The sequence below is a fragment of the Mirounga angustirostris genome, unplaced genomic scaffold (genome assembly GCF_029215605.1).
Source record: "Mirounga angustirostris isolate CCGP_5_RB_7025 unplaced genomic scaffold, mMirAng1.0.hap1 SCAF_4, whole genome shotgun sequence".
NCBI classification, from domain to species: domain Eukaryota; kingdom Metazoa; phylum Chordata; class Mammalia; order Carnivora; family Phocidae; genus Mirounga; species Mirounga angustirostris.
This window is the reverse complement of record NW_026991712.1, coordinates 33,943,433-33,962,489: the sequence shown is the minus strand read 5'-3', so window position 1 is coordinate 33,962,489 and position 19,057 is coordinate 33,943,433. Positions and strand designations below refer to the sequence as shown.

The 19,057-nt window shown below is 44.1% G+C and overlaps 1 protein-coding gene across 18 annotated transcripts in view; it reads left to right on the top strand.

Moving 5' to 3' along the window:
- The window catches only part of BAALC (BAALC binder of MAP3K1 and KLF4), a 130,138-nt gene that overhangs the window by 80,945 nt on the left and 30,136 nt on the right, over positions 1-19,057 (top strand). The window contains exons 8-9 of one of the 18 annotated variants that reach the window (XR_010410562.1): positions 3,785-3,910; positions 4,861-4,950. The exons of 15 other annotated variants lie outside the window; for them this stretch is intronic. Coding sequence is in view for 1 of the 3 variants with exons in the window: in XM_064588018.1 (XP_064444088.1) it covers positions 4,861-4,950; positions 5,468-5,471 (94 nt within the window). In the remaining 2 variants the exon portion in view is untranslated. Of the gene's footprint in view, positions 1-3,784; positions 3,911-4,860; positions 4,951-5,467; positions 6,004-19,057 lie in introns of those variants that run through there. 2 more of the 18 variants (XM_064588018.1, XR_010410564.1) reach the window with 2 other exon arrangements.

Sequence of the window (19,057 nt, the reverse complement as noted above, 5' to 3'; positions counted from 1 at the left end):
GTAAGGCACCTACTAAGTGTCAGACCTGCTCTTGGTACTTTATTAGATGAGGAAACTGAGACTTTGAGAAGTGACTTGCCTAAGCTTATTTAACAAATAGGGGATGGTGAAGGGATTGGACCCCAGTTCTGTCTGGTGGCGAAGTCAATTCTCATTACACTGTAACACCTCGGCCACAGACATAAGAGGTCAAGAAAACTGTGGTGAATAGAAGAATCTGGTTCCTTCTGAAAATCCCAAAGGGCTTTGTTTCTCATCACCAAACTCCTTCTTTTTTTTTTTTTTTAAAGATTTTATTTATTTATTTGACAGAGAGAGAGACAGTGAGAGAGGGAACACAAACAGGGGGAGTGGGAGAGGGAGAAGCAGGCTTCCCGCCGAGCAGGGAGCCCATTGTGGGGCTCGATCCCAGGACTCTGGGATCATGATCTGAGCCGAAGGCAGACACTTAACGAACTGAGCCCACCCAGGCGCCCCTGGGATTCTTGCGGCACAGGGATTATTTTGCATCTGCCTCAATGCCTCCTCTGCATCCAAACTGATCTCCCTGCTATCCTGGACACTCTTGATTAAATTTGCCCAGAAGACACCTTCCTGCTTTCTTGGTCTCCTGGTACACATACCCGAATGCCTCAGCCCCAGAAGTGGAGTCTGGAGTGTATTCCCCTGTGGCCGGGGGGAAATTTACTTGTGACAGAGAGAAGAATTGTGGGTAATGGTGAGCTAAGCTATTTGATAGGGTTCAACGTTTGGGGATTTGTCCGAATTCAATCCGTATATCCTCAGGTCTCACTGGCCTCTGGGGACAAATGGGTTCCTATGAAAAGCAAAGAGCCTCTCTCACTGTTTCTTGCCACCATTTGTTCTCTCAGGCCCCTAGCTCTGTTGCAGTTTGTCACAGTAGTTCCGGGGTCCCCAGGGTGCAGCTCACCAGTGAGACCAACCAGCAGTTGTCCGCTCCCATGGGGTTCTGTCTTTGCTTTTTGTCTCTTGACTTTCTGCTTTGGAAACTGCCTCCCACCTCACCGTTCCTCCCCTCTCCCCCCCCCCCCGCCCCCACACACACCCAAGGCCCTGGCCTGTTTTCCAGGCACATTAATTCTGTGGCAGAGCATCACTGCTACTTCCAGTCTGCACTCGTCCCCTCTTAGTGCCCCCGCCACTAATACTCTAAAGCAGTTGTGTTCAACCAGGCCGTTTCACTCCCTAGGGGACACTGGACAAAGTGTGGAGACTGGGTTGTCACCACAGGGGGTGGGTGCTATTGGCATCTAGTGGGTAGCAATCAGGAGTGCTGCCAAACGCCCCACGATGCTCAGGACAGTCCCCCACGACAAAAAATCATCTGTCCCCAAAAGTCAGTAGTGCTGAGGTGGAGAAACCCTGCTCTAGAGCCAGGATATTCTGAATAAGCAGAGCTATAAAGTAGGAAAGAAAACCTTGCTCCCCACTTTGTGTTATGCTGTGATTTTAGAGGGGCCCCCACGTAGCGTTGCTTGCACCCTGTATCTTAGATAATTTTTTGAAAAGCAGCTTTCTGAATTTTTGCTTATGGCCCATGTCCTCTCCCTGGGGTCAGGTCGTGGACAGCAGACAGGTCTTAGGGACAAGCACTGATTGTCTTTAAAACTGTTCCTTCCTCTGACCTTGAGGCTTGGCTCTTCTTGCTGGGTAAGGCCTGCTGGGCCTGGCTTCTCTTCCCTTAGGGCAAGTTATTTTCAGGAGGCTCCTCAGGCCCTGATGCAGATATGCTGCTAGCCCCCACCAGTTTGTCCTGCTGTGTCTGCACTCCAGTCTGGATTCCAGCTTACGCTCAAATGAGAGGATTTTTTTGTGAGTCGATGCCCAGGTGCTACAGAACTTGTATGAGCGCAGTTGAAGGGTAAAGCTTGTGGTTTACTTTCTGTGTCAGTTAGGACTCTTTTGGGAGCAAGTAATAAACATATCAACATCCACCAAAACAAAACACTACGCAAAAACACTAAGCAAAGACTGTATTGGTTTGGGGTGAGGCTGGGTTCAAGGCTCCCATGGTGCCAGTAAACCGTGTCTCCCTCTCTTTCTCTCAAGCCCATTCTTCCGTGTGGGTTTCATCCTCGGAAAGGGTCTCCCCTTGTACAGGTCAGACCACTGCCACAGACCCACCGTGCAGTTCCTAGACTCAAATCTACTGGGAAAGAGCCAGACTCTTAAAATAGCTCCTGCAGACGGCCTGAGTGTCACTTACTGGGGTCATGTGATGCCCCTGAACCAATCACATGGTCGCTGAGAATACAGAATGGTGATTGGCTTTGCCCTTGGTCACATGCTCCTACCCAGACCATCAGGTCTGAGAGTGGGGGGGTGGTGTTCCTGGGAACAAGAGCCCAATGGTGGGGAAAAGGCCGCTGCACGTGGTTTAGAATCTTAGGGGCTGTCAAACAAACTGTGGGATCATTAGGGAGATCCGGAAGAGACTCTCTAAGGAGGAATATGTCCTTTTATTTCTTTAAGATTTTATTTATTTATCCGAGAAAGAGAGAGAGAGAGAGAGTATGTGCGTAGGGGAGGGAGAGAGAGGGGAGAGAGAGAATCTTAAGTGGGCTCCATGCTCAGAGGATCCCATCTGTGGACCCTGAGATCATGACCTGAGCTGAAATCTAGAATCAGTAGCTCAGTGGACTGAACCACCCAGGTGCCGCAAGAATATATCCTTTTAAAATGAGAAAGGATTGATGATTTTATCTTTAAGCAAATTGGAATGCATGGTGTGGGGAGCTGGGAGCTAGGAAGGTGTAGAAAGTTCTAAGGAAACTTTGATGAAAAGGAAATATTACCTGCATGTTCCTCCAGTTATGCTTTTTATAGCCCCATAATTTGGAGTGTTTTTCCCTTCCTAAACCTTTCAGTACATGAAATTTATAAACACTTTGATTTTTGCTTGATGATATGCCAAGATGTATTCAACAGTAATGAGTACTTATATTTTTCTAGATCTTAATTTATTCATGTTTTAGATTTTTCCTAAAACTGCTTGTGAAATTTCACATCTTCATTTCAGGAGGCAACTTTCTAAAACAATGTTTCATTATTTTCTTTGTAAAGTCAAAATGTGGCAATTAAAGTACTTTTAATTTCCATTAGACTTTAAAATGCTTTTCTTCAACTTCATATCCAAGTACTTTTTAAAAGCATAATTTTAAAATAAAAAAAAATTTTTAAGGAAAAAATGTCTTTGCACCTATTGCAGGATAGTAATGAGGCTTTTTAAAAGCCAGGCACCCAATTCAGTGCCTGACATGCAGGGGGCTCTTTATAAATAGAAACTCCCTTCTGCTCATTTTTAGAACCTTTGAAAATCTCTGATGAAAAAAAATTATTCACTGCAGTTTGTAGAGGTAGTGATGTTCATGTGAGCCAGGAGGTTATAAGACTTGAACTTGCTTTATAGTTTCAGTTTAAATAAAATATATCATTTAATAATTAAAAATGAATTAAAGAACAAATTGTAAGAATTGGTCACAAATTATTGTTATATTTCCCATGCTCCATTTGAGAATAATATAGGTAAATGAGAGCAAAAACCAAAATGCTAAAGCTCCCTGGAGATCTTTCTTCCTCCCAGGTTAGTAAAAGTATCTGGGCAAAGTCATAGATTTTGTTCCTGAACAAATGAATAGCCTCGCTGGGGAGAGAAAACCTGGGCACTTGGAACAAGCAAGGAATCAATGAGCCCTACTTGAGTGATATTGACTACAGATGCCTAGGTTGTGGAGCAAACACCGATCAGTGTTGCCCTCACCAGGTTGGAAAGGTGAAGGAGTGAGGAAGAACACTGCAGGTAGAGCGTCATCCTGAGCAGTAACACCAAAGTCGGCAGGAGTCTGGCACTTATGGGGCACAAAGGACACCAGCCTGCCTGGAGGATAAGGTATGTGATGAGAACCAAGGCAAGATAGTTACAGTGAGCCCATTCGATGGAACACTTGAAAGCCGGGCAGAGGTGTTTGGATCTGATGCAGTGAGGAAGAAAGCCATGTTTGGGGAAGACTCATCTTCCTGTCATGATGTGGACATTCCAAACAGTGGAGAGAGACTGGAATCAAGGAGGCCAGCTGCGTGCTACTGCAATAATCTGGAAGTGAGGTGCACTGGACCTTTCCAATGCGAGCATAGGTGGAGGGCAAAGAGCTCTATGGGAAGATGTGTAAAAGGAAGAAGTGACAGGGCTTAGTGTCAGACTTGATGATAGGGGATGAAGGAGAAGGGAAAGGAAATAACTCACATGTTTTAAGGCCAGAGGCTAGAAAATGGGTGGCATGACTGATATAGAGGAGAGAGTCAAGGAGAACCAGATTGAAGGTAATAAGTTCAATTTGGACATATTGAGTCTAAAGTGACTTGAGGGACTTCCAAGTGGAAAAGTTAGACTGCAGCTGGTTCTGCAGGGCTGTCTACATCTCTATCTGAATCTCTTCCTCTTTTCCCCCCATCTCTTCAACACATCCTGTTGCCCATCCCATTGCTCGAGTTGAGGTCCTCCAGATAGTGTAGCAGTCCTGACCAATTTTCCTTCCTCCAGGCTCAGCCTCTTTAATCTGTCATCTTCCCCGTCTTTGAACTTTTTATCTTATTTTCATTATGCCCATAATTTCGTTTTCCAGATCACTAATTCAGTATTTATCTAGGAATAGTATAAATTGTTGGGAACTCCCTTTGCTTTTTTCTAAGAAAAGCAAGTAAAGGCTTTAGATTACTTTTGAATAACTTACGAGTGTTGACCGTTGTTTTCTTCAGTATAATGTCATTCTAAGACTGGACCATGAGGATGACTTGATTTAGAAGGACTGCATTGATTTCTGTTTCTGACTCTCCCACTAGATGTGAGGACTTGCGGGGCAAAGTATGCCTCTGTGAGTCAGCGGAGCCTGGTGACATGTCTGGCACGTGTTGGGCATCAGCGGATACCGGGTAAGATGAACTGAAAGGAGCAGAGAGCTCAGTATCCAATGTGAGCCACTCCAGTGAGGACAGGTGTCATTTCTGAGGAGCATATGAGAGAGCAGGGAATAAGACGTTTCGATAAGTGGCCATCTCAGTGATGCACAAACCACCAGGTACTGGGTTTTTTCCCTGAACAGAAACTATGACACCATGTGGGTCAATAGTGGGGGGCCTGGGTAAGCCAGTCCCCGTACTGCATCTGTGGGATCCCTGTATGAACCTGGGACTCATGAACTTTTCCACAGGGCTGGCTACCCTCTCGTACATCCAGTTTGAATGGGAGTGCTGGAGAAAAATCAGTTTTGCTATTATTTTACACCGAAGAAAAACTGCCCGAGAGGAAAATCCCTGGACGGAATTTTGATTTTTCTCAAGCTTCACATCCCCTGGTTCTAGTATGCTAAACTAAGCAAAACTGTTTCAGAATGGATTTTGTGCATTTAGGGTGGGATCAGGTCACACAAACAGGTTGTTGTCTTTATAGATGATGTGGTCCAAACACCATTGGAAAAGCCGCCTCCTCCTATAAATATCAAAATGGTAATATGATTTAAAGCGAAACCAACTGCACCTACTCCCAGAACCTTGCAGGAACTTGTCAAAAGGGGGAAGCTTGAACTTGACTTCTTAGGAGAAAAAAGTAAGCTTAAACTTGCTTTTATCTGGGGAAAGCTGCGCAGACAGGAACCGGGGATTTAAGAGCCAGTTACTGCATTTCAGAAATACAAAATCAGATTGGCCCATTTGGAGTTCTTAAATGTATGCTTCCTACAGAAAACCCACAGCATTTCTGTCTTATGTGGCTGCTACAGAAGAGATTTTTGGATATTACCAACTACTTAAACATTAACAGTGAGCTACGTAGTGAGTAGGTTCTCAAGCTTAATCCTGTTCATTCTGGCTGTGTCCTTTCAAAATTGTTACCAAAATCCTTGTCATCTAGATTGTGGTTACAGATGATTATCCTAATTAAATTACTATTATTTTTCTCTTTTCCCCCTATTTCTTTCTAAATACTCCATTGCACTTTTCAGATGCGTATTTTGGCAAAAGCTGTCTTTCTGAGGCAGCATAATTACCAGTCACAGCCTTCTGAGAGTGGTTTCCAACTTGGTGAGTGCAGCTGGGAAGATAATCATCTCAAAAATGCATTCAGAGGGCTAGGGAAGCTCTGGAAGGAGGCAGATCCCCAAAGGCAAGGCTCTTCTTACTGGACTCCCTGCCTCCAGGCTTGAGCCCTTCGCTCAAGCCCTGTCCCAAGGCTGCCCTTGCCCACAGGGCACCATCCAAACTCCTTAACGAGGTGCCGATGGCTACCCATGATTCTCCCTCTGCCTCTCTTTGACCTGCTTTGTACTTGGCCACCAGCAATACCCCTTGGACATCTCTCTTCCCCACCTCCCAAATATCACCGCCAAAGGGCAAAGATGGTGCCTATCTCCTTCACTGCCGCATCCCCAGCTCTAGAGCAGAGCCTGGCACATTGAAAAGGTGCAGGAAATGCGCATGGCAGCACGACCCGCTCCCCAGTGGTCTGTTTTTCTCTGGCTCTGGAAGGAATTTTGTATTTTCTCAAGCTTCACATCCCCTGGTTCTAGTATGCTAAACTAAATCTAATGGAGTCTTCTCCATTGTTGTGTACTTAAAATCACTACTGAATCCCTTGAAATGCTTCAAGGATAACCTTGGGTTTCTGGCACCTTGTCTCTAAGGTTTCTTTTGTAATTAGAATAGCTAACAGCTTGGTCACCCTGCCTCAAGCTTTCACCTCTAAATAAAATCCATTGAACTGAAAAAAAAAAAAGAAAAAAGGAAAAGGGCACCTGGGTGGCTCAGTCAGTTAAGTGTCTGCCTTTGGCTCAGGTCATGATGGTAGATGGGAACAAGATGTCTTTCGAGTCACACAGATCTGAGTGTTGAGTCCTGGCTGCACTGTTGGCTGTTTGTTCCTCTTTGAGTTACTTGGCTTCTCTGAGGCAGTGAGTAAAATGGGAGTCATCATAGTGGAGAGTTTGACAAACAATAAATGTTATTATTTTGTCACTTCAAGAAAGGTCACACGGCTCGCAAGGGGCAGAGCTGAGCTTTGAACCCAGGCCTGCCTGGCTCCAGAGGCAGTGCCTGCCCGACTCTAGCACATTTCTCCTGGGTGTACAGTCTCCAGGCATCAGTGATACATGTTGAATGAACATAGACTTAAGTCATTCAACTCACAGACTCGTAGGGCCCCAAGAGATTCAGTGTCAAAATAGAGTCAGGTTCAGGGCACTGGGTGGCTCAGTCAGTTGAGCGGCTGCCTTCGGCTCAGGTCATGATCCCGGGTCCTGGGATCGCATCCTGCATCGGGCTCCCCGCTCGGTGGGGAATCTGCTTCTCCCTCTGCCACTCCTCCCTGCTTGTGTGCTCTCTCTCTCAAATAAATGAATAAAATCTTTTAAAGAAATAGAGTCAGGTTCAGAGAGATGGAATGAAGAAAAAAAGTAATTCAAATCTTGTGTCTCACAAAGAAAAGTATCACAAGGGAAGGAGTTTATTTTTTCAGCTTTACTGAGGTAAAGCTGACAAAATTGTAAGATATTTAAAGTGTTCGGGGCGCCTGGGTGGCTCAGTTAGTTAAGCATCTGCCTTCGGCTCGGGTCATGATCCCAGGGTCCTGGGATCGAGCCCCGCATCAGGCTCCCTGCTCAGCTGGGAGTCTGCTTCTCCCTCTCCCTCTGCTCCTCCCCACCCCCTCGTGCTCTCTCTCTCAAATTAATAAATAAAATGTTTTTAAAAAAAGATATTTAAAGTGTTCAATGTGACTTGAAATCCATTATAAAAGGATCCCACCATTGAATTAAGTAGCACATTCATCACCTCACATATTTCCCTTTTGTCTGTGTGTGAGAGAGAACACTCAAGTTCTACTGTCTTAGCAAATTTTAGTGATTCAGTACAGTGTTACCTACTACAGTCACCACGTTATACATTAGATCCTCACACTAAGCACCTTACAGCTGAAAGGTTGTCCTTTACCAACTCTTCCTATTTCTCCCACTCCCAGCCCCTGGCAGCCACTTTTCTAATCTCTCTGAGTTCAGCTTTTTCTTTTATTTCCTTTTCTTTCTTTCTCTCTATCCTGTTTTTTTTTTTTCCCCCAGATTCCACATAAAAGTGATACTACGCAGTATTTGTCTTTTTCTGTCTGGTTTGTTTCATTTAGCATAATGCCCTCCAAGTTCATCCATGTTGTCACAAGTGGCAGGAGTTTGGAAGGAGTTTACTTTTGATGCACAACAAAACTTCTTGGAAATCTTCTGACTTGCAGACATTTTTTTTTTTTAAACAAACCAGGCAGTGGCTCCTCTCTCCCCAAATCTCTCTCCTCTCTCCTTCTGCCCATACCACTCTTCTGCTTCCTATTCCTTCTCCACCTAAACCCTATTAAATAAATCAACTGAATGTCGCTCTTTTCTTTGACTTCCTTTCCACTGGGTTTTTTGTTTTGTTTTGTTTTGTTTTGTTTTGTTTTACATGGATTCTTAAACCCAGAAGCAGCCGTGAGGTCATTCTAGCAAACAAGAAGCCTTCCTGCTCTGAAATGATTGGGAGAAGTGGACAGAGGTGAATTTAAGTTACCATGTCACTCTCTTGGAATTAACTCAATTTTAAAACTTAGTGCTAATTGCAGCGTAAAGGTTACTGTTCCCCCGGGGCAAGGAATTTCAAGCATCAGCAGAAAGGAGGGAACATTTTGGAGGCTTGGAGGGTCTTTCCTTTTCTACACAAAGTTGCCCCTGGAGATTTTTCATCCTGGAATCAGAGGCCCAAGGGTCAGGCCATCAGCATGTTTCCAGGGCCCCATCATCAAAGCTCCCCTTTCTAGCAGCGGTGCTGCCATCTGTAGAGAGAGGAAGGGACAGCCCAGTGTGACTCACCTCTCTGTACCGTCGCCAGCCCCCAGCAGCATTGCCCAGCCTTGTTACCAACCCTTCTTGTTCCTCGGCTCAGGGTGCCCTTAGCCGAGATTGTCAGGGGACTGCTTTCACCAGAGGGCTGTGATGTTCACAATGAGCTGCCATCCCTTTGTTTGGCAGCACAAACCCCTAAAGTGAAAATGGAGTCTGGGGAGAGCTACAGTACTGTCTTTGTCTTTGTATTTAGCCCTGGATCCTGGAAAGACGCCGGCCTTGACTGGGGGCCCTTGGGAGCCACAGCAACCTGGAAAGGATGTGGGGAGAGTGGTCTGCGTCATAGGACAGGGCTGTCGGAGGCTGATTTCACTGTTTACGTGCACTTTCCTTCACTCCCTGATAATTGCACAGTAATCAGAACAGCAAGCATGGTTCACATTTGCACTTGCTTCCTTTGGAATTTCAGCCATTTGGTACAGGAGGGAGAAAACACTCAACGTATAGAGGTCTGGAGGGCGGCTTCTCCTTGCGTCATGGTACTAGCGCTGGCATCCTCAGTGCTTCAGGACCATTTCTTGAATGCCTCATATATGCCAAGCATGGTAATGAACAAGACAGGCATGGTCCTTGTCTTCATGGAGCAACCAGGCTAATGGGACAGGCGGGCATAGAATAAAAACTCCCAACTGGGCTGGATGCTCCCAAGAAGTACAAGGTGCTATGGGACAGAACTAGGGGAACCCGACCTAGTGGGAGGAAGGAGTCTGGGAAGCTCCCTTGCCCTCCGCCTTCAAGGAAGTCATGTTTAAGTTGAGGCAGAGAACTAACCAGGCCAAAGGAGGAGCAATCTATTAGAAGGGACAGCGTGATAAAGGCAGTGAGGTGCCTTCGATGTCTAATAAGGCTGGAACATAGGGAACGGTCGGGAGAGCATAAACTCCTGAAGCCAGGAGAGGCAAGAGTGCTCACATAGAGCCCTGCGGGACACGTGGGGATTTGGGACCTTTATCCCAAAGGCGTGGAGAAGTCAGTGAAGGGCTGGGCTAGGATCTGATGCCTAGTCCTAAAAGATTGTTCTGGCTGTGCAATGGAATCCCCAGGCCATTATCCCTTTGTTCCGCAGCCTCTCTCGTCCCCTTGATTGGATCACCAAGTGTCTGCAACACTGGTTTTGTTTGCTTCCCTGGAATTCTTTTCCATCCCGGAGCAAGTAGTCCTGATCCCACCTGGAGCAGAGATTGCCCGAGGCCAGCTGGCTGCACCCCTGAAACGGGAGGTGTTGAGTGCAGAAAATGAGCCTTGGCAGTGGCTTCTGAGTGTTCGAGGACAAGTGATGAATGTGTAGTGGGTGACCCAGAGGGCTGCGCACCTGGCAGAACAATCTCAGGGTTCCAAGGGGTAGAAAATGCACCAAGGTAGTTTAATTAAATACACTCATCTTCTCCCTGTCTGTACTTCATTGCCACCCACTTGAATCTGTTGGCAAGTTACTTGAATTCTAAGTATTCTTCTTCTTCTTCTTCTTTTTTTTTTTTTGAAGATTTTATTAATTTATTTGGCAGAGAGAGAGCACAAGCAGGGGGAGCTGCAGGCAGAGGGAGAGGGAGAAGTAGACTCCATCCCAGGACCCTAGAATCATGACCTGAGCTGAAGGCAGACGCTTAACTGCCTGAGCCATCCAGGCGCCCAGATTCTAAGTCTTTCTGAAGACCAGCTCCACCCTGAGGAGTAAGACCTTTGAGCTGTGGAATTATCTTTTAAACAACAAACAAAAAGTCTTTCATTTATTTTGATGATACCATACACCTCTGTTATTGCCTAGCCTTGAAAAGGGAGAACATGATTCATTGTAGGTTTTCTTTTTTCTTTTTTTCTAAATGATGGGAATAAACACAAATGCATTGAAAGCAAAGGTTTTAGAGTCTGACAGACCTGGGGTGGAAGCCTGGCTCTGGCCCCAGCTGTAGGACCTCAGGCAGAGTACTTAAGCTCCGTGAGCCTCAGTCTCCTCTTCTGGGAAAATAAGGGATTGTAAGACCTACTTATATGGTTGGTGTGACAGAGAAATAGAGTTGGGAACCAAATTCCAATGCCATGCTCTTAGCTACCAGTCCTTTCAGGAGTCCTCCTGTCTTTAGATCCTCAGTTCTTAGCATGGGCTGGCACTCAATGGGAGCCCACAAATGTGAGTTTCATTTCATTTCTTTTATTATCTTCATGTCAACAATGCCCAGTCTTTCCTTCTAAACATTGTGCAAGAATCCTCTCCTCTGTGGGGACTAACCATGCCTGATTTCAGTCATGTAAGTGATCCCCAGGTTCTAACCAACATCTATAATTAGTTCCATCCACATTCACTGTTAGGATGCCCCAGTGAATTGTCTGACGGCCCTACAGAGAGTTAGACATCTCATCTCTTGATTTTAAAATGGTTGACCTTTCTTTGTAGAATGGATTAATAGCAACATGTTAAGCAACAGCTTGTGGGCTGTTATTGTTCTTGTGTGTCGTTGTATTTGATTACTATTCTTGATAGCGTATTTGATGATCAAATATAACCTAATAACTACAAGTTAAATAGCCAGATATTCTACGTGGGTCCAGAGCCACTACTAATGAGAAAAGGCAGAATATGACATAGCTCTATTTTTAAAAAATCATTTTTATTTCAGAAGTAATATATTTTAAAAGGAGACATGTTATAGATAAGGCCCCATTAACCACCCTCTGATCTTGGTTCCCTGCCTTTTCCTCAGACACAAACATCGTTATCAGGTTGTTGGGTGTACACATACACACATATATACATACACATATATGTATACATATAAATACATATATATACATAAAGATATATACACACACGTGTGTATTGCTGTGCGAAAAAATATAATAACGTATATAACAGTGTTTTTCCTACATAAAAGCTGTCATTTTGTTTTTTTAAAGATTTTATTTATTTATTTGACAGAGAGAGACCGCGAGAGAGGGAACACAAGCAGGGGGCGTGGGAGAGGGAGAAGCAGGCTTCCCGCGGAGCAGGGAGCCCGATGCGGGGCTCGATCCCAGGACCCTGGGATCATGACCTGAGCCGAAGGCAGACGCTTAACGACTGAGCCACCCAGGCGCCCCAAAAGCTGTCATTTTTAATATATTTATCCTCTAGTTGCCTTACACTCATTATTATCTATTGGACTTCTTTTTGTATAAATCTTTATACTTTTAAGTTGTACAGAATTCTGTAGGATAGGTAAAGCACAGTTTATTTACTAAATTGGCTTAGTAAACTGATTGGTCTGCTGGTTCCATTTTCCACTGTTTCAGTGGTATAAAGAGTGTCCTCAACAGGCCTCTTTGTGCAGTGATAAGAGCTTTTCCACAGTAGACACTGACGACTGGAATCGCTGACTCATGATAGTGTGCACATTTTAAACTTGAATAGATTCTGCTAATTGTCCTCCAAAATTGTTTGATTTACACTCCCAGCAGCAACCTATGAGAGAACCCATGGACCCACACCCTTTCAACATTGAATATTATCAGACTTAACTTTTGCCATTCTGATAGGTAAGAAACAGTATTTTGTTTTTTAAATTTTGCACGGCTCTGTTTTTCAGTAATTTTTAAATAAGCTGTGAAGTTTCCAATTAAGGGACAGAAGCATAAAGAATTCAGGTAGGCAAATGCTTTATATCCACTAATAGCAGCCCAGTGCTAGACAGGGTGGGCACTTATAGATGCTAGAGGATTGATTGATTGCTTTGGATCATTTTAAAATGTCAAGAATTAAAACAATACAATTGACTTAAATCTCCTAATTCTGATTGAGCCACATACACTTCTGTCTGATAAGGATGTCTTGCCTAATTTCTAACATCCACCTAGGAGGACAATTTAGTGCAGCTACAGCCAGCCTGGAAAGAGCCTGCTGAAAAAGCTAGTTGTACTAAACTCCGGAGGTGTCAAGGAGTAAAAAGAAAAACAACCACCAGGAAACAAGCTGCCACTTCCTTAAAGGGCTAACCACCCCCCAAAATGAACCAAGGAATAAAAGAAAACAGAGGAAAATTTCATTGGGTGACTCTTTGCTTAAAGAAAAATTTCACTAAGTAAAAGAGTGAAGGGCAGGCCATGAAGACTAGCATGGGGCCAGGCATCCTGTGAGCAGCATTAGGGTGCAACCCTGGAGTGTTTTTAAAACCCTAACTGATTAGATCTGCCGTCTTTGTGGGAAGAAGCCAGGCCACAAGCCGGTACACCTTGTCTGCACACATAAGGAAGTGGGGTAGGAATGAAAGATCAAAGTAAGCCTCCCGATTCAAGCAGAAATGGTGCCATGATGGGCAGGGCACTGGAGGGGCCTCCTGGGACTCCACCCTATTCCCAGGACTGCCTTCCCAGCCATGCTAAGGGCGCCACTTGTTGGGGATTGCCTGGGATTGCTCAGGTAGACAATTCTCTGGAGAGGCAGTTTCAGCCTGAGTAAGAAGGTGGGATCCGGACTGGGTTTCATGGAAAAGGAAGGGAAAGTTAGATGCCTGGATGGATATGATGCATTGTCTTCTAAATGTTTGCTGCCTCGTCTCGCCCTCTACCTGTCACAGATAATTGTCAACACCAGTCCAAATTCTTGTCTTCTGTCTCCCCTCCACCCCCCGCCAATGGGAATTCAGCCTTTGCCATCCATCTCCCATTACCCTCTCCGGTGTGGACCTGGAGGGTTTAGTGCAGACTGGGAGAGGCAGGAAGAAAGGGAAAGTGGGTGGAGGGAAGATTTCGCTGAGAGACCGCCATCCTCCTGCACCATAAGCTCGGGTGTAACGCAGCACCCAGCAGAGTGCCTGGCACGTCGTAGGCACGGAACAACTGTTTTTCAAATGACTGGCTAATTCTAAGACAGAGGATAAAAGAACAAATAAGTGATCACTTATGATGATGAGGAAGAAGCACGTGAAGGAGCGGATCAAAGGGAGAGAGGGAAAAGTAAGACTGACAGATTCTAACAGTATCAGCACGGAGAAGGAGAGTGAGATCTTGATCTTTCCTTTTGTCTGCCTCCCAGTTCATTAGCTTGTTTGTTGTCCTTGGGTGTCTCTGGGGAGAGAGGCATCCAGGCCTGCCTGAATTCAGTGCGGACAGACGGGACTCCCCTTGGTTCTCTTGGGATCCTTTCAGTTCAGCTGTTGCTCTCAGCAGGAGTCTTTTTTGCACGCTGTGGAATACCAGGGGGAAGCCATTTGCACCACCAATCCCCATGGCCAAGGGCAGATGTGATAGGCTGGCAACTCATCTCAGGGAACAGGGGCCCTCTGACACCCTCCTACCCAGGACCCATGGCCTTTGGCAACTGTTAGACTTGAATTGCCGTTATCCCTGTAGATGTACAAGTCCATCGGTCAGTCTCTCTCCCTGACCAGGAACAGCCCATTGCTGTTCGAAGCCAAATGTGCTTCTTTCTTTTCTTTAGTCAATATAATACGTTGCTGACATTTTTTTAAATTACAGCTTTATTGAGCTATAATTCACATACTATACAATTGACCTGCTTAAAGTGTACAATTAAATGGTTTTTAGTATATTCTCAGAGTTGTGAACAATCAATTTCAGAACATGTTCATCACCTTAAAAAGAAATCCTTTGTTAGTAGTCATTCCTTATTTCCCCCCAACAACCCCAGCTCCAGGCAATCATTAATCTCTTTTTCTGTCTAGAGATTTACCTATTTCTGCACATTTCATATAAATGGTATACTATGTGACCTGTAACTGGCTTCTTTCACTTAGCATAATGTTTTCAAGGTTTATCAGTGTTGTAACATGTATCAGTACTTTGTTTTCTTTATTGCCAAATAATATTCTATTGTATGTGTATACCACATTTTATTTATCCATCTGTCATTGTTGGATATTAGGGGTGTTTCCATTTTGGGGCTACTATGAATAATGCTCTGTGAACACTTATGTACAAGTCTTTGTGTGGACGTGGGTTTTCATTTCATTTCATTTCATAGACGTAGAGTGGAATTTCTGGGTCCTATGGTAACTCTGTGTCTAACCTTTGAAGGAACTGCCAGACGATGTCTAAAGTGGCTGCACTGTTTTTCCAGCAGTGAGTGAGGGTTCTGAATTCTACATATATTCGCCAGCACTTGTTATTATCTGCCTTTTTCTATTAAAGCCATTCCAGTGGGTGTGAAGTAGTATCTCATGGTTTTGATTTATATTTCCCCAATAGCTAGTGATGTTGAACATCTTTTCATGTGCTTATTGGCCATTTGCATTCTTGTTTGAAGAAATGTCTATTCATATCCTTTGCCTATGTTTTCATTTGGTTAGTTGTCCCTTATCAGATATAAATTTGCAAAAATTTTCTCCTGTTTTGTGGATTGTCTTTTCATTTTCTTTATGATGTCCTTTGAGGTACAAAAGTTTTAAATTTTGGTGTCCAACCAAAATTTTGGTTGGGGGTTTGATGCCCAATTGCTATTGTTGTTTGTGGTTGTGGGATCATTTTTAAGAAACCATTGCCTAATCCAAGGTCATGAAGATTTATGCTTGTGTTTTCTTTTAAGTGTTTTATAGTTTTAGCAATTACATTTAGATTTTTTATCCATTTTGGGTTAACTTTTGTATATGGTATGAGATAGGGGTCCAGTTTCATTATTTCAAATGTAGATATCCAGTTGCCCCATACACTAGTTGAAAAAACTCTCCCCCATCTCCCCCCCACCAAAAAAAAAAGAAGAAAAAACTCTTTCTCCATTGGCACCCTTGTTCAAAATCAATTGACAATAAATGTAAGGGTTGCTCACCACTTTTAAAGGACTTCCTGATATTAGCCTTACAAAAAGCCGCATACCAGCTTCTTACACATAGTGTGTACTCAGAAATTACTCATCACATTGAAGAAATGACAGCTACCTCTCCATTTTAGTTCATTTTGAAAAATAAGGAGACAAATTCTAAGTGGCTGGGTAGTTGCAGTTTATTTAATATATACCTCAGTTCAGGCAAAATTATCATCAGCCACGTGCTCAGGGCCTAAGCCCAGACGCTGATGAGCCAGAGTTTTCATCTGATGTGGCTTTAGGAGATTCTTCCCCAATAGACTGCTAGTGTCTTATACTTTGCTTTTCAGTCATCGAGGGTCTGACTTGCAGGTGGTTTCAATGACTTTGGACACTGAGATCACCTTCACCAAAGAAAGCCAGATGCATGGGTTACAGAGGAGTTGCCCCTTGTCCTGCTCTCCACATGGCTTCCACTATCATTTTTTTTTTAAGATTTTATTTATTTTTTTGACAGAGAGAGACACAGTCAGAGAGGGAACACAAGCAGGGGGAGTGGGAGAGGGAGAAGCAGGACTCCCGCGGAGCAAGGAGCCCGATGTGGAACTCGATCCCGGGACCCCGGGATCACGACCTGAGCCGAAGGCAGACGCTTAACCGACTGAGCCACTCAGGCGCCCCTCCACTATCATTTTTAATTTCTCTGTGCTGACCCCCTCCCAGCTCCATTTCCAAAATAGCAAGAAACTGGCAAGAAGTCATCGGTTGCAAGTTCTCAGCAAGCTTTGGACACAGCTGTTTCCTATCTTTTGGCAAAGTCGGTGATTTGGCTTGTCTTCTGGATGGAATGAAAATTTTGTGAAGGATGTCAAAAAAAGACATACCCCAGGGGCACACAGATGTCTCTCAATTTCCTACTACAGAGTTCACTGTGGAAAGAAATATAGTTGGGCATTTTGCATGTAACCCTCAAAACTAGCATGAACATCAGTTTCCATGTCAGGAGCCTAAAAGTGCAATTTTTAGAATTCCATGTCTCAGAATCACTGGAAGTGGGTAGGGGTGGAGGGAACTTGTTAAACTGCATACTCCTGGGCCCCTACTGAATCAGAAGTTCTGGGGGTTGGACACAGGGATCTGCATTTTATCGGACACCCCAGGTGGGTCTCATGCCCACTAAAATTTGAGAACTGCCTATTTCGGATTTTTTCTTTGAAGGATATATGAATACTTGCTAAGACCGCAAGCTTTGGAAACATACAGAACCTGCATTAAACTTGTTTCTTCTGCTGTAAAATAAGAGTCACTCTCCCATCTTTCAGACTTGAGAGGGCTGGCATGGAGTAGAATTGCAGGTGCAGCTTAGGGTCTAGTACAATGCAGCTTTCACAACAATGTACCCCTGCCTGGGGCACTTGGCACCCAGAAGGGTTGTCAGATAAAATTCAGGAATTTCAGAAAAACAACAATAATTTTTTTAATACAAGCGTGGCAGCAATGCTGAGGCCAGTTTCCAGGGTGTAGGGCTTGGGAGACCAAGCTCTATGGAGGGATTTGGGACATTGTGCTTGAATAGATAACCTCTGTGACTCAACATCCAACCCTCCCAGAAAGTCTGAGAGCCTCCCAGAGCATTTAAAAGAATTGCTTTCCTACTTTAATTCCCTAGAGTCAATTTCTGTTGCTTGTAGCTGAGAACCCTGACCGATGCAGCATCTATAACTTCCTACTCAACAACTTGCCATCTGTCCTCCATTCCTCCCACTCTGAGCCCTCCCAGAAGTCACCAGGAGCCTCCTAATTGCACGGTCTCTCTGGCTTTTCTTGGTTCTGTACATTTTTTTGGTGGAGGAGTGTATAGAGGACACAGTGCACCCATGGCGACCCTGCGGGGAGGCAGCTAGGGGAACAAAGACCTGACCTCAGTACGCTACTCTAGACTCCTCTGCTCGGGAGCTAGTGGTACCCATTGGCAAACCCAAACAGAAACCAGTGGACGGGGGAGCCTGTTGACATGGTTTCTTCAGGTCAGTGTCATGGGACATAGAACAGGGTAGAGAGGAGGGGAAAGTGAGTGTGGAGGAACAGAAGGAATATATCCGGCATGTAGGCTATATATACACTGTCCTAGGTGGATGTGTGTGTTCTTTGGATCACTGCTTCCTCGGCTGCGCTGGGGCTGTGGCCTTACCAGCTCTGTCTAGTCAGCCAAGCCTCCCTCTCTTTGTACATCAAACACGCTGTGCTTCTGATGCGTGCCTCATGGCAAGTAATTTCTCAACACTCTGGGAAAGGATTTTGTTTGTTTTCCTTAAGTTTGATTAAAAGCAAACGCAGGCTAACACCCCAAAAGAAAGATAGGCAAATGACTTGACAGTTTTAAAAAAACCCCACACAATTAGCCAATAGGCACATAAATAATATGGTATCTCTAGTAAATTAAGAAGTGTAAATCCAAGCAGCGAGATACTTTATTTTGCCTCTTAAATTTGGCAAAGATGAGAAACAAAAAAGAAAATATTCAGGGTTTGTGCAGGTTTGGGGAATATTGCCATTTCATATACTGTTGGCAGAGGGCAGTAGGGTAATTGGAGATTTAGAGAGGTAAATCTGGCAAAGTATTGCAAAAGACTTTACAATGTGCCTATCCTTTGAAATCTTGAAGTCATTGTTCCATATTTTCTTACATCCATTGGTTGTTGATAAAAAGTCTGTCAGTCTCATTCCGCTTTTTGTTTTTGTTTTCCTCTTCTGAAGCTTTTCTTGTTATTGACAGGGTTTGAATTTTCACTAAGCTCTATCTAGGTTGGCTTTTCTTTTCATTGGTCTTGTCAAGTTTTTGGTAGGCTAGTTCAATTTGGGGTTTCACATCTTTCTTCATTCAGTTCTGAGAAATACTATTATTTCTGTGAATAACACTTCCCTTCATTTTTCTCTACTCTCTCCTTCTGGAACCAATCTTCAATTGAGGTTGTAATGTCTGGATTTTGATCCTGTGTTCCCAGTGTGTTTTTCATACCTTCACTTGCTCCTTCCAGGAGAATCCCTAGGGCAGCTCATTCACTTGCTCCTTATGTTTGTCCTGCTCTTCAGCTTCTCTACTGAGTTTTTAAAAATTCATTTCAACAGTTAAAATTATTATTTCAAATATCTTTAGTCACTCTTGTCCTTGTTTTGTGCTTTCCTTATCTTCCCTCATTTTTCTGGGCAGATTAACTACACTTATTTAAGATTTTCTGCTACATACCTTTAGCTACCTTTCCTAGGGTCTCCACCGTAAAGTTTGCTGTCTCTCTTCTATGGTATTGGCCTTCTCTAAATGTTTGTTTATTCTTGTTTTGTGCTAATTTCTGTAACTGAAATTTCATGTAGAACGTCAGCTGCACCTACTTCT